Genomic DNA, 14759 nt, shown 5'->3' with positions numbered 1-14759 from the left:
GCCTGCTAAGTGATCTAGTGGTCTTTCTAAGTGGTTTTCTCCCCAGAAGGAGCAAGGCCAGCGCAGTCCCTGCTCATGGGGCTACTACTGTGCCCCATCCTTACATGGGGCAGGCAAAGGGTGATGTTTCTTGCTGGCTCCCCATGCCTTGACTTACGCAAGGATAGAACATAGTCTGGCCCCAATTATTAGCAGCAGCAGCAATATAATCTGCAGGCAGACTAGTTTTCCTCTGGCTTTGGCTGGTAGTCGGCAGTCTCCTGGCTGGAGCCCCTCTCAATTCCCCATCAGTACCATGGTTAGCAGAATATAGCTTTAAGGTGGGCTCCCTTCTTCCAGCGGGGCCAACTCAGAGGCTGGGAAAAGCCAGGTCGGGGACAGTGGGGTTGAGCAGCGTTGCAATTATAATGAGAAAATGGACTATTCTGCCCAGCACCCCTCTTTCAAGGCCTTTACAAAGAAATTTTCAGGGTTGAGGACAAGTGGGTCAACTGAGCAATTCCTGGTGGAAGAGAAAGGCTGACAGGCCTCCGCTCCACTCCAGGGACTTTGTCCTTCTCCTGCAGATCCCAAAAGTTATCGCATCATCGTAAAACCCAGAGTTCAGCACATTAGTGGGGACACTTGGCTATCACTGCCGCACCAGCGGAGACTCCAGCCGGAGACATGCGAGATCCTGCTTTGTCTCCCTTTCCCTTCTGCATTCCTTTCGGCCCTGCTATTTTTCATCCTGCCCTGTCTCTCTCCTTCTCTCTTGGCTTTCCATTTGATCCTGAGGTCAACTGTACCATGCAGTACCAGTACAATGAAAAGAGATGGTCCAACCTGCTCTGCCCTGCCTGAGAGAGACTGGTGAAGGAGAGGGGACCAGCCCAGCCTGATGATGTCCCCAACCAGAAGAGGAGCCTGAGCCCAGGGCAAATGGTGTTATGGCCAACCCACCAATCTAGAGCATCTGCCTGGGACTGACCTGCCACCCGGAATCTTGGCAGCATCAGCAAAAGCTGTATTTCTCCCCTCTTTACTATCCTGTCTTTTCTCCCCCTCGGATCTGTCTATTTGTCAAAAGCAGGACAGGTCACCACCCTTCCCATCTCGGAACAGCAACAGACCTAACCCTTTCCCCCCAGACTCCCCCCCCATCAAGAAGGGTTGGCTGGCAAAATAAGAGAGACTCTCTTTTAAAAGGCACTTTTAATAGATTTTGGTTAAATCCATTTTACATAATCATTCAATTTTAAACTGCTTCATAACTTGTTTTAGCTCTTTCTCTCATTGTATCCAAACCAATAAATCTCCAAACTTTAGCATACATTTCTTAGTCTGTTTGGCATGGAACGAAACAAACTGAGGTCTCTATATATCAAACTGAGGTCTCTATATATCAAACTCTGACCCTTGTTTAACAGTTTAACATGGGACAGTGACAGGGTCATGGTAACAACTTTGACTCTTTGGGCACATATATTCCATATAGATTAATACAACAGCAGGAACGAGTATACGAATACAAGCCAAAAATGTTCCTTACCGATGGATAGGCTGCCACAAGCCAGAGCCATTCCAAGCACTGCAATCACAATGACCACAGCTAAGAGGAGTGGAAGAGGAAGGTGTCCCTCTGGGATGGGGCTGTGAGGAACTGGCCAAAACAAAGACACAGACACATTAACCAGCAGACAACCACAGCCCCATTAAAAAACCTCTCCCGCCATGGTTCCCCCCTTCCAAAAAGTAATATGATGATGGTGGTGAAGGACCTTCATTTGCATGTTACAGCAAATTCCATTAGGGCCCCGGGAGTCGTAAACACTCATAAATCACTGTTCAACCAATGTAATTATCTAAACATGAACAGCTTAAAACAAACATATCCCTTATTCTGTTCTTCAGGTTCCTGATAGATGGAAAACAGCACTGCCCACCAGCTGGAATTCCCCTATGGAAGCTCCATGTCTCAGAGTTGCAAGAGACAGTGTTAGAAAATAATGATGACTATCAGTCAAATGGGTATTAACTGGTGTGAAAAGAAGGAGACAGATTCATCTCTAGTGTAACTCCATGTTATTCAGTCATTCTATCTGGTGGTGTTACACGAGAGATGTGTTTAACCCAAGATGTTTACAGATAAATAAGGCTGCAAGTTTGCCACGGAGGTCACGGAAGCCATGGATTCCATGACTTTCCAGGACCGCAATGACTTCTGCAGCTGCCAGTGCAGCACAGACTGCCCATGGTGGAGCCAGCGCTTGGGATGGGGGCAGTGCGCGGAGCTAGGAGCTGAGGGAGGGACATGTCGCCGCTTCCAGGGAGCTGCAAGGAGCCGGGTAGGGAGTCTGTCTGCCCCACCAACCCCGCCCCCCACAGCACTAGCAGGGGTCTTGGGCTTCCTGCTGCTTCCCACCCCCATACCCAGTACCCGCAGCACCCCCCACCCCCAGGCCACATCCTGAGCACCCACGGCACCCCCTGGGCCACCCCCCCAGCACCCACGGCGCCCCCTGGGCCATCCCCGAGGACCTTGGGTCCTCTGGGTCACCCCCTCCCCCACCATGAGCATCCATGGCACCCCCCAAGCCGCCCCACCCCCCAACATTTAGTATGGGGTATACAGTACAAGTCATGGACAAGTCATTTTTGTTTACTGCCCGTGACCCGTCCATGACTTTTACTAAAAATACCCATGACTAAAATGTAGCCTTACTGATAAAACAATCCCTTCTGAAAACGATCATTTGCCCTGGATCCCCATTGGGGAACTTTCAGCTGCAAAGTTCTCTCAGAATGCATTGTTTGCTTGTCAGATGAATTTACACTGTGCTCTTTTACAGATGTCATGCTTTCAACTCAAACAACATTCAGTTTTTGAGGCTTTGGGGTGGTGCAACTCATCCTGGTCTGCAAGGTCACCCTTTTGAGGAGCGCCAGGAGAGGTGAATGAGTATTGGCACTGAAATGGTGTCTGGAGTTTTCAGTCCCATCTACTCCCAACACTCCTCACAATCCTGCATTCTCCAGAGTGAAATACAGAGAGATGTCTTCCCCCTCTCCTCCAAAGAATGGTGCTCACTCCCATCTAGGCTCCCCTTTCCAACTATGCAGACTCTCTGGCTCATCCCCAGTTTCTTGACCTAATTGATCATTACACAGTTACACACACACACAAACACACACACACACACACACACACTATAAAAAAAGGATAATATAGGTACAAAAATAAATAACTGAATATTATTTTTATTTTCCTTACTCAGTGTGAAACTTGCTGCTGGTGCTGACCCACACCCTGGGTGGCTCGCTGAGGTGAGCCGGGGGGAGAGGTGGCACACCCAGCAAGCTTCGCCACCAAGGGCTGAATCCCAAGCCCCGCCGCCTGGGGCTGAAGCCAGGTTTATTTTGGGAGACCCCCAGAAACCTGCTTGCAGCCCCACAGTGGGCTGCGGATCCCCAGTTGAGAACTGCTGATCTAAGACTTTACAATGAAGGAACATTGTCTAGTAGTTAGAGTAGAAGAATGGCAGTCAGAAGATCTTTGATCTATTTCCAGCTCTGTGGCAAACTTCTTAACCTCTCTGGGCCAGACTTTCAAAAATATTTAAAGATACAGATAGGCACCTGGTGAGATTTTCAAAAGTGAGATTTTCTAACCAGGACAGACACCTAATTCTCACTGATTTGAATAGAATTTAGGCCCCTAACTTGCTCAGGTGCTTTTGAAAATCTCATTAGGTGCCTACCTATGTCTTAGTGTCTTTGAAAATCTGTCCCTTGGTCTCGGTTTACCAGCCTGTAAAACGTAGATAATACCCAGCTCCCAGAGATGCTGGGAAGATTAACTTGTTTAAAGTTTGAAATCTCTCTGATGGCAGGCAACAGAGAGGAACAATATCATTTATGAGTCAAGTATCTTTACCTTGAGAAAGCTGGAAGGAGGGGAGATGCAAAGAAGACAGAAGAAATTCTGTGAGTATAAAGCTCCACCTATTACCTATGCAGGTGACATTGTCACTGGCCAGCACGGCTCCCATCTCACAAATACAGATAGGCAGATTGGTGTCAAGGTCCCGCTTGCAGTTGCCCGAGTGGCAGTGGCTGCAGTTCAGGTAGACCTGAATCTCCGCCTCCCCGTGGCTCTCCATGGCTGAATGAGAAGGAACCAGACGGAACAGAAGGGTTTAGTTTATCTTCTCCCATGTAAAGGTAGAAAGCAAATGCAGGAGCTGTAATGCTAGTCTCCCTACTTAAGAAAACACACATCCCAACATAACACAGTCCAGACGTCAACCATTTGAGGAGTACCAGGAGAAGTGAATGAGTACTGGCACTGAAATTCACGCCCAAGAGCATGACCTCTGGATTAACCTTGAGGTGCAATGGGGAAAGGGGATGGGGAAGGCCAGGACTGAATACATATAACTGTACCCGAAGATTGGTGTCACCTCTCAGCCTAGGAGAGAGTTGTAGGGGGAAAATGCTCAGCTAGTGTAAGCTGAAGGCAATGGAACTATGACAATTTACATTACCCGAGGTTCTGCATCATAGAGTACATGTATGGGTGGAGGTTATAGAAAGGGACAGAAGGAAGGAGAGGAGAGACAGGAGGGAAAGGGGAGGAAAGACGGTGGTGGGAGAATAGAAAAAGTGTGGTTTACCTGCCAGGGGATGCAGGAAGATCTCCCCAGCTGGATTCACAAAGGAAACACCATCCTGCCCATCAGCTGTGATATCATCAACATCCGATACATGCCCACCTAGACAAAAAGAGGCACCATCATGTGCACATGCTGAATGACAGCAAAGGTGTGGTGGCCATGAGATGCCAGGGTCCCTACTTTGCATTGGTCTCTTGAAGTATGGAGTTCCACTGGGATTTGCTAGTGAGATAATGTGTTTATCTCGTGTCCTCAAAGAGGAAAATGAAATCATTCATCCTAGACCCATCAGGGCTGGCAGAGCCCTTCTATCCAAAAGTATGCCGTGGTTCAATTTGGTGCAAATAGGTTAGTTTTCAACAGAATGAATCATCATTTTCCCTCTAGACAGGTCAAAGGCAGGCGAAAGGATGGTTAAATATCCTTTCAGATCCAGAGCAATGTTCCCAGTACCTATAATCTCCATTCCCCTAAATGATAGGGCAAACAGACCTACCTTTGTAGCCTCCACCGCCCCCGCCAGATGTACAAGCTCCTCCTCCTCCACCAAAACCACCTGAGGTGGCCCACTGGAGTTTGGCTAGTGACTGGGGACAGGCCTGGCCTCCCTCTCCACCCTCCAGGAGGGACTTCCCAGTCTGAGGAAACAGGGTGGTGTCTTCCCAGCCACCACCTCCACCTGCAGAAAAAAAAAAAGAGAGAGAAAAGCAGGTGAGCAGGGTATGGGCAGAGTGGAGTGGGGGAAAGTGTGTGAAGAGAGAGAAAATATCTCTTACGGGTTGTCTAAGATGTACCTGCATTCAAGTTGACCCCCTCACCAAGGGAGTGAGGATGTCCATCAATGCAGCTTGCATGATGAAAACCCAGTGCAGGGTCTATATTCTCTGTTGCTAAGCTAGCTGTGAAAAGCACTTGCTAACTACATGTACTGGTGTCCATCCCTTTAAAGAGCAACTGGGCCATGGCTCCCTGGCTTAAGCCTCTGGCATCAGCAGTATCGACACGGATGGTTGTGCTATGATCAGAGAAGTCTCTTTTGTCATAGCCAAAGAAACAGCTGTTATGGTCGTGGTCAGAGTGTCTTACTTATAAACTCATAGACTTTCCTTCACATTTTATACCCTTGTTGGGAGCACAAGGAGCTAGGAGATAGCTGGGGCCACCCCATGGGTGCTGCTAGGAAAAACTGCCTGGCACCAGTGCACAGGACATGCACATATCTACAGCAAGCACTTGAGGAAGAACCATTCATGTCTCAGTGGGTTACTCCCACAGAAAAGTTAATATGAATCAAAAGGATTTGTGTTGCTTAATGTCTGCAGGCCAGTTTTGTGTGTTCAGCCATCAAATCCAGACCTTGTATTGCTACAGGGCCTCACCTGCTGCCCCAGTTCTCCCATTGACTCCAGGAACTGCTGTGGTGTTCTCAAATTGCTCCAGGGGCACATCATCCAGGGAGCTGTCCTGATCTCTCAGGTATGCCTTTCCCCCTCCTCCTGCAGCGATGAGCAACGGTTCGAAAACCCCATCCCTCAGCTGCTCAAGGACAAATACAATTCAGTACGCAGGACAGCTGAAAGGTGCAGCAGGCTCAAAACCATCAGATACCAGAAAACCCTTCAACCTCTCAGATGAGAGAACTCACCTAACTCATTGCATCAGTAAGCATAAAAGCAGCTCATACAATACTGGCCATAGCCCAGAGTAATGCTGCAGATTGTCTCCTGACATCATTATTCAGGGCATTCTGCCACCTGTGACAAGTATCTGAGGCAGGTCCAATTAAACACCAGTTGTCGAGGCTGGACCAGTACCAGTGTTAAGCAGCAGACCCTGGTTTGATTTCCAGTCCTGGTATTGTTGCTTGGGCTGACAGTGCCGAGGAGGCAGTAGCTAGCAGGTGATTGAAATGAGGGGGAATGAGGATAGGAGGAATTTGCATTTTTGTAAAACATTCCCTCCCTTCCTTCAACTTCCTGAAACAGCTGATACGATGCTATCACATGATCACTAGTGAAAGCTAGCTCTTCTGCTGGACACTGTCCAGCAGGGGACTGGAAAGAGGGAAGACTTACTCTAAAGATGAAGGTGGCTCCTCCACCTCCACCCCCTCCTCCAGCCCAGTCCTTCAGATCCTTTTTCAGTTTGTAATCTTCTTCAATGAGAGATGACTCCCCCAGGCAAATCTTCTGGGTCTGAACATTCCCCTGAAGGAGACAACAGATACAGTTAGAGATCAACACAGTCTGGTCTGCATGCATAGATCTGCACACATAGTATATGTTCTCCTTGTGGATGGACCACTAGCTTGGTAAGTGACCTGTCCCTTGGCCCCTGACAAGCGTCTCCTGAGCTGGGAACACACGTCACATGTGCAAGTGACATAAGAAAGGCTCACAGCAGAATCAGGGAAAGGCAATGAGCCCATATTAGTTTTATTATTCATAACAAATGCTAATACATTGCACCCCTAGAGCTCCTTACATTCCAGGATCTTAAAATGCTTTCTAATTAATTCTCAGAATACTGCTATTCGATAGGTCAGTGTTATTTGTACTCATTGTTCTGGTGAGGAAATGCAAGAACAGAGAGATGAGTTGATTTGCACAAGGTTGAACAATGAGTCAGTGGCAAGGCTGGGAATAGAACCCAGCAGTCCTAGCTCCCCATTCCCTGCACAAAGCACTAGACTACACAGAGAAAATACAGAAAAATTGTTTCTCAGCTTGGATTTTTTGGGGGACACTGAGCTACACACATCTTTGGAGTTTGTTCTTCCCTGTGTTTCTTTGTGTTTGCAGAGGCCATTGGTGTCAATGGAAAGATCCCCATTGACTTTAACAAGCTTTGAATCCAGCCATAAGATTGTAAGCTCTTCAGGGCTGGGACCACTTCTTACTATATGTGCCTAACACAATGGGGCTGTGATCCCAACAGGGGCCTTGAGGCACTACTATAAATACAAGTAATGATCTCAAATCCTGGCAGGCCTGATAAAATCCCTACTGTGAAGAAATGCTGTTTGTGACCAGGAACATGCAGCTCAGACCTAGCAGTTGGCTGTGACTGCCCTGTTAAAGTAAGTGAAAGGGGCAGCTTTCTATTTTGAACACCAGGATTTTAAAGCAGACTTTTATGCTTGTGCTTTTGGAGGATGCTCTTCATTTCAGATTTCCTTGTTTTTGTTTTCAGAAGATTCTTTTTAGCTCAGCTCATTGGTTCCTCCCAATTCCCTTTCTGGGTTTTACTCGCTCAGGTCTGGGATTTCTGCCCTTCATCACCAGTACAGCCAAACCCTAAGCCCACTCACTGAGGGGGTCTGCAGCTTATTTGTAATGTGGTTGTGCCCAGTGACAAGTGTGTGTGTGTGTGTGTCCCTCACCCCTGGGCAGGCATCCTCCCCCTGCTGCCCCACCAAGATGTAGAGGAGCTCATCTTTCTCCAGCTGGAAGGTGGCGGAGATGAAGACCCCATGCGATCTCTTCTTGTGGTTCTTGGCTCCTTTCCCTCCGGCTGCTCCATATGCAGATATCCTGAAAAAGAAAGGAAGCAGTTAGCGAGACAGAAACCCTACACCCACAGCCCCAAAGCAACTCGAGCCATGAGCTTCCCATGCCAATGCTCCTGCACGGTCACAACCCCAAAGTGACTCCGTTCCTGAGCTCCCTGCAGCCAGTTCTCTAAAACCATCACAGCCTCAAAGTGAGCTCCCCACAGACAGCACCCCTACAGTCCCACAGCCTCGAGGCCATTCCAGTCCCGAGCTCCTCACTATCAGTGCTACTTCACTCCTCCCAATAACTCCTCACTTACATTGTTCCTGAACTGTAGCTCTCCACTGTGACTCCTGCTGGCTCTGAGGTACTCACATTTACCCCACACTCAGCCACTCCCAACAGATGTTGCTGCACTAAAGGGTGTACAAATGCTATGGTAAGTGGAAGCTGCTAGCTGACTGCCTTTCTGGTCCCCAGCATACACTGACACTCACAAGTATCGGTTTGTTGCTGGCACTCTCCACACTTGCACCCCTCGGAGTGGTCCCTCTTTCTCTACAGTCACTGAGATGTTGGTGTTGTAATAGGCGCTGTCGCACTGTGCTTGAGTTGGTCCTCGGGGGCCACTGGAACCACAGGTTGTGAACCACCAAAGAACAACAGGCACATTTCCTGCAACAAAAACAGTGAGAGTTGAGCCTAGAGATGTCAGCCTCCCTTTCATAGTCAGATACAATACCCACACAACCCCTCCGCAATCACAGGGCAAATGACATCAAAAAGCAGCAACTGTTCCTGTTGATACATGTTTCTGTAAATTCCTTGGTGACTAACCTACGAGATTCATGAAAAAACAAATTTCACATCACACCATTCGGTGATATTAATTTAGATACAAGACAACTATAAGCCAGTCCCAGCTTTAGCAATATCTGCCTTGTGCAGAATTTTTAAACCATCACACACATTCATTCTGTCATATGTATACATCAAAGTTTTCCTTAACATAGTTATGACTACACACAAAAGCTGTGCTAAAAGAACATTAATGTTGCAAAGCCAAGGTGTCAGAAATCAGGAAATCCCTGAATTATTCAGGTTGTGTGCAAAACCTTAATTCAGCCCCCTTGTGCGTATGCATTATGATACAATCTTTACTTACCTGATTGCATACAGGTTTTGTTTTGTTTTTGCACAGGACCCCTGCCTCATGCAAAGCACAGGATGAATGGTGCTCTTGGGATGAATCAGAGCTGTATAGTGAAGGAGGCTATTGGCTGTAGGGTCCCTGATTAATTTGTTATAGAAGTTGGAAGGTATATAGTGAATAAGGAAGGGGATTGCAAGAAGAGAAAGGATGGTTGCATAGAATCATAGAACTGTAAGACGGAAAGGGACCTCACTAGTCCAGTCCCCGGCACTGAGGCAGGACTAAGAATTATCTAAGACCATCCCTGACAGGTGTTTGCCTAACCAGTTCTGAAAAACCTATAATAGAGATTCCACAACATCCCTGGGTAATTTGTTAGCTACACTGCTTAACTACTGTGACAGTTAGGAAGTTTTTCCTAATGTCTAACCTAAATCTCCCTTGCTTCAATTTAAGCCATTACTCCATGTCCTGTCCTCAGTGGATAAAGAGAAAAACGTATCACCTTCCTCTTTATAACAATCTTTCATGTACTTGAAGACTTATCATGTCCCCCTCAATCTTCTCTTCTTCAGATGAAATAAACCCATTTTTTTCAATCTTTCATTGTAGGTCATGTTTTCTAGATTTTGAATAATTTTTGTTGCTCTTTTCTGGACTTTTTCCAATTTGTCCACATCTTTCCTGAAGTATGGTGTCCAGAACTGGACACAGTACTCCAGCTGAGGCCTTATTAATGCTGTGTAGAGCTGCAGAATTAATTCTAGTGTCTTGCTTTCAACATTCCTGCGAGTACATCCTGGAATAGTATTTGCTTTTGGTAGTGACGGATTGTGTGTTCATTTTGTATGTGCCTGATTCAATATACCTGGGGGTCTGATTTGCAGAAATGTTGAGCACTCACAGCTGCAATCCTAGTCATTGGGAGCTGTACTTTCAACCTATGAAGTGTTATATAATCCTAAATACTCTGAAAAATCAGATCCTAGTTATCTCAAATTTGGCACCTGAAATTAGTGGATATTTTTGACCTTAACCTCCCTATGCCTCAGCTCCCCATCTGTAAAATGGGGATAATTGCTCCTCACCTCAGTGGGGTGTGGTAAAATTAAATTTATTGATATTTATGAAGCACTCAGATACCATAGTGATGAACGCCCCAGAAAAACCCACGAGGAAATTAACAATTCTTTCTTCAGCGCAAGGTTTGAATAATGTGAAGTAAATGTGATTTTAGTCAATAAGACAAAATATTGGCTAGCAGCTCATTATAGGAGCACTGTCCATCCTGTGCACTGAACGAGGCAGGAGTCCTGTGGAAAAAACAGTATGTGATCATGTAATAAAAAAACTGTATCATACTTCATATGCACAAGGGGGCTGAATTAAGGTTTCATAGGCAACCTTAATTCTGACATTTCTTAACTTTTGGGTCCTTGACTTTGAAAACGTAATGTTCTTTTAACATAGTTATAATTATGCACAAAAACTATGTTAATAAAATCCTGATGCATATATGTATGACAAAGTGAATGTGTCTGATGATTTTAAAACCCGGCAGAAGACAGATATTGCTGAAACATTGACTGGCTTATAATTGTCTTGCTTCTAAACAAATACTACTAACATTATTGAATGGGGTGTGATGTGACATTTGTTTGTTCATGAATCTCCTAGTTTAATCACCAAGAAATCCACAAAAATCTGTGTCAACAGGAATTATGGGGCAGTTCCCACCCCTCAGAAATATTATTCCAGGCTTTTGCAAACTCAGGCAAACAGCACTGCATTGATTTTCACTTGATTCTTGCTTTCCGGGTTTTCACTGCAACATTAAACACAAAATTTTTATTTAGGACGAAAGGTTCGAATCTGAGGTAATGGGTAGGTAACAGAATCACCAAATTATGAAATACAGGGGCCTTGTATATAAGATAGTGACTCTTTATGTCTGTTTAATTCCAAAGGGGAGCAGGGAGGCAGAATATTGGGTGGCTAATAAAAATCTTATTCCAAGTAAAAAGTCCAATCCTGCTCCCATTGAAGTTATTTTGAACGTCAGCTGGAACAGGACTGGGCTCAAAACCCGCTAATATATATTTTTTTTAAAAAAAGGAGTGTGATGCAATGTTTGCATCTGTTCGTGGATTCTTTGCAAGAGCCCCTGGTATGGTCTGAGCGCCATAGGAATTCTTGTATATACTATTTTTATAAAAAGGCCATGTGGTCTGCATATTTTTTATTGCTACACAGAAAATACCAAGTCATTCTGATTATTCCTTTAGGCCTAATACTACAAGATGCTAATCATCTCCTGAAAGGTGCTGAGCTCCTTCAACTCCCATTGAAGTTGTTGGAAATTGGTTGTGTTCAGCACCTCACAGGATGTGATCGGGACTTATTCAGGTCCTTTGTGTTTAACCATATGATTATTTAACCTCTATCTGGGTATGCATTGACTAGAAATGAGGAGTCCACTAGTTAGATTAAAATAAGAGCTGATCCAGACTTTTTGGTGTTGCTTCTGTGCTTCCATGCTCTGGTTGGTGTCAGAAAAATAACTTGAAAAAACTCAGCAATGGCCATTGTGGAATTTCTGGCCCAGTTTTCCAGATTCAGGAGTCTGGATAAAGTAGTAAGGATGGGCTGTTGCAAGGACTATTTACCAGGGACCAGGCTCCGGTATGGAAATGAGTGAGAGACAGAGCTCAAGTATGGGCCATCTGCCTGAGACACAAGGATCCACTAATTAACTATGGGAATTTCTATCTGTAAGGCAGGAACTTGATCCAGGACCGTCTATTGAACTCAGGAGTCAGGGCTTCAGTATGGAGCTATCTACCTGAAAGGGAGGGCTCTTCCAATGGGTTCAAGAGATTCTCATCCATGATACTGATTTCCCGTGGGTATTGGTGCTTTCCAGCAGAATGGCTTTGTCTTCTTCCTGTCACCATGCGTGGGATGGATGAGAAAGAGATGGGGGCAAAAAAAGAGAGTATTTCAACCAAACTGCAGATAAATCAGGCACAATCATTTTATTAAAATAAAAAAGTCCCCTTTGCAAAGCAGCAGAGAAGTGACTATGGTGTCCCTTATGTCACGTGGACTACTGGAGCAAAAGGAACAGAGTTCTGTCATGTGTATGTGATGTGCATATGTGTCATAGAATGAATGGAAAAGAAGAGGAGAGAGAGAGAGAGAAAAGGAAGCCAGAGAAAGAGACAGGGAGAAAGGAAATTTAGTACTTTAAAGAACTTCTGTTTTCAATTATCCTTACAAATCATTTGGGTCCTGATCCTTGGCTTTGCTCAGGCACAGGGACCTGCCCGCTGCCGCATGAAGCCACACTGAAGTAAAAGGGACTCTGCATGGATACAGGGCTCTACCCCCATTTAGCCAACTGCAGGAAAAGGGCCTTAGTTTGCATTTACATGCAGTAAACCAGAGTATTAAACATAAACTTGACTATGATTAACAAAGAATATTCAGGGACTGCATGACCCAGGAGAATCGATAATGGAATATTACATATTGATAATGGACATCCTGCTTTTAATCAGCTCAGTAATGACTGAATGTTAATAGACTACTAATGGTGGTGCAAAAACATTCATGAAATTTCACAATACATTTTTTGCTAATTCATTTGACAAAGTTTCCAAGTTCTCAAAATTTTGTTTTCTGAGAAATGTTGATTCCCAGTTTTTGTGTGCGTGCAGATCAGCTTGTGAAATGCCCTTCTAATTTGCATTTTCATTCTTTTATGATTTTGCAAGTTCCAGATTTCATAAAGTGGCAAGGTAGCCATTTTTTTACAAATTTTGCTTGTGGAGAGAAAACAGGGAGAGATGACTCAACATCGAAACAGTCACAAGCAGCATTGATCAGATATTGTACACACCACTCCATGCATGTTTTACAGGTGTGGCAGGGTGAAGCCAACTTGGCCCAGAGCAGTTCTTTAACCCCTTCTTTCCAGTCTGAGGTTTGTACACCTCAATCACACCATCTAATGCCTGTTCAGTGGCCAACACAAACTGAGCTCATTCATAGATTCATAGATTCATAGATATTTAGGTCAGAAGGGACCATTATGATCATCTAGTCTGACCTCCTGCACAACGCAGGCCACAGAATTTCACCCACCACTCCCACAAAAAAACCTCACACCTATATCTGTGCTATTGAAGTCCTCAAATTGTAGTTTAAAGACCTCAAGGAGCAGAGAATCCTCCAGCAAGTGATCCGTGCCCCATGCTACAGAGGAAGGCGAAAAACCTCCAGGGCCTTCCAATCTGCCCAGGAGGAAAATTCCTTCCCGACCCCAAATATGGCGATCAGCTAAACCCTGAGCATATGGGCAAGATTCATCAGCCAGATACTACAGAAAATTCTTTCCCGGGTAACTTGGATCTTACCCCATCTAAAACCCATCACAGGCCATTGGGCCTATTTACCATGAATATTTAATTACCAAAGCCATGTTATCCCATCATACCATCTCCTCCATAAACTTATCGAGTTTAATCTTAAAGCAAGATAGATCTTTTGCCCCCACTACTTCCCTCGGAAGGCTATTCCAAAACTTCACTCCTCTGATGGTTAGAAACCTTCGTCTAATTTCTAATCTAAATTTCCTAGTGGCCAGTTTATATCCATTTGTTCTTGTGTCCACATTGGTACTGAGTTTAAATAATTCCTCTCCCTCTCTGGTATTTATCCCTCTGATATATTTATAGAGAGCAATCATATCTCCCCTCAACCTTCTTTTAGTTAGGCTAAACAAGCCAAGCTCCCTGAGTCTCCTTTCATAAGACAAGTTTTCCATTCCTCGGATCATCCTAGTAGCCCTTCTCTGTACCTGTTCCAGTTTGAATTCATCCTTCTTAAACATGGGAGACCAGAACTGCACACAGTACTCCAGGTGAGGTCTCACCAGTGCCTTATATAACGGTACTAAGACCTCCTTATCCCTACTGGAAATACCTCTCCTGATGCATCCCAAGACGACATTAGCTTTTTTCACAGCCATATCACATTGGCAGCTCATAGTCATCCTATGATCAACCAATACTCCAAGGTCCTTTTCCTCCTCCGTTACTTCTAGTTGATGCGTCCCTAGCTTATAACTAAAATTCTTGTTATTAATCCCTAAATGCATGACCATTCACTTCCAGCTGGACAGTTATCCCTTCAAAAAGCCACCACTACATTTAGCATTAATTAACACCCTCATCAGCAGTCTCAGCAGAGGCCAATTACCAAACTGAGCCATGAAAACTGAACTGACCTCTCCCTTAGGGGTATTCTCTGCAGGTCTGACTTGAAGCACACTAATAGGTGACAGTGAAGGAGAGTGTTGTATTGACTCTTTCCATAATTTATCTGTTCTGTGGATAGACAGAGGACTTCACCTGACAGAGGTGTCAAACTTACAGCTGTAACAAAAACTGAGGG

At 45.1% G+C, this 14759-nt stretch overlaps 1 protein-coding gene across 2 annotated transcripts in view; it reads right to left on the bottom strand.

Annotated features, from left to right (window-relative positions):
• LTK (leukocyte receptor tyrosine kinase) overlaps nucleotides 1-14759 on the bottom strand; it is a 160971-nt gene that overhangs the window by 38238 nt on the left and 107974 nt on the right. For both annotated transcript variants that reach the window (XM_043548470.1, XM_043548471.1), the window contains exons 11-19: nucleotides 12145-12246; nucleotides 8647-8824; nucleotides 8038-8188; nucleotides 6731-6862; nucleotides 6035-6191; nucleotides 5152-5334; nucleotides 4656-4754; nucleotides 3992-4144; nucleotides 1532-1642 (exon numbers count right to left, since the gene is read on the bottom strand). In XM_043548470.1, the coding sequence (XP_043404405.1) occupies nucleotides 1532-1642; nucleotides 3992-4144; nucleotides 4656-4754; nucleotides 5152-5334; nucleotides 6035-6191; nucleotides 6731-6862; nucleotides 8038-8188; nucleotides 8647-8824; nucleotides 12145-12246 (1266 nt within the window). The remainder of the gene's footprint in view (nucleotides 1-1531; nucleotides 1643-3991; nucleotides 4145-4655; nucleotides 4755-5151; nucleotides 5335-6034; nucleotides 6192-6730; nucleotides 6863-8037; nucleotides 8189-8646; nucleotides 8825-12144; nucleotides 12247-14759) is intronic.

This window comes from Chelonia mydas, chromosome 6 (genome assembly GCF_015237465.2).
Source record: "Chelonia mydas isolate rCheMyd1 chromosome 6, rCheMyd1.pri.v2, whole genome shotgun sequence".
NCBI classification, from domain to species: domain Eukaryota; kingdom Metazoa; phylum Chordata; order Testudines; family Cheloniidae; genus Chelonia; species Chelonia mydas.
Note: the sequence above shows the minus strand (reverse complement) of the source record. Positions and strands in the feature narration are given on the sequence as shown.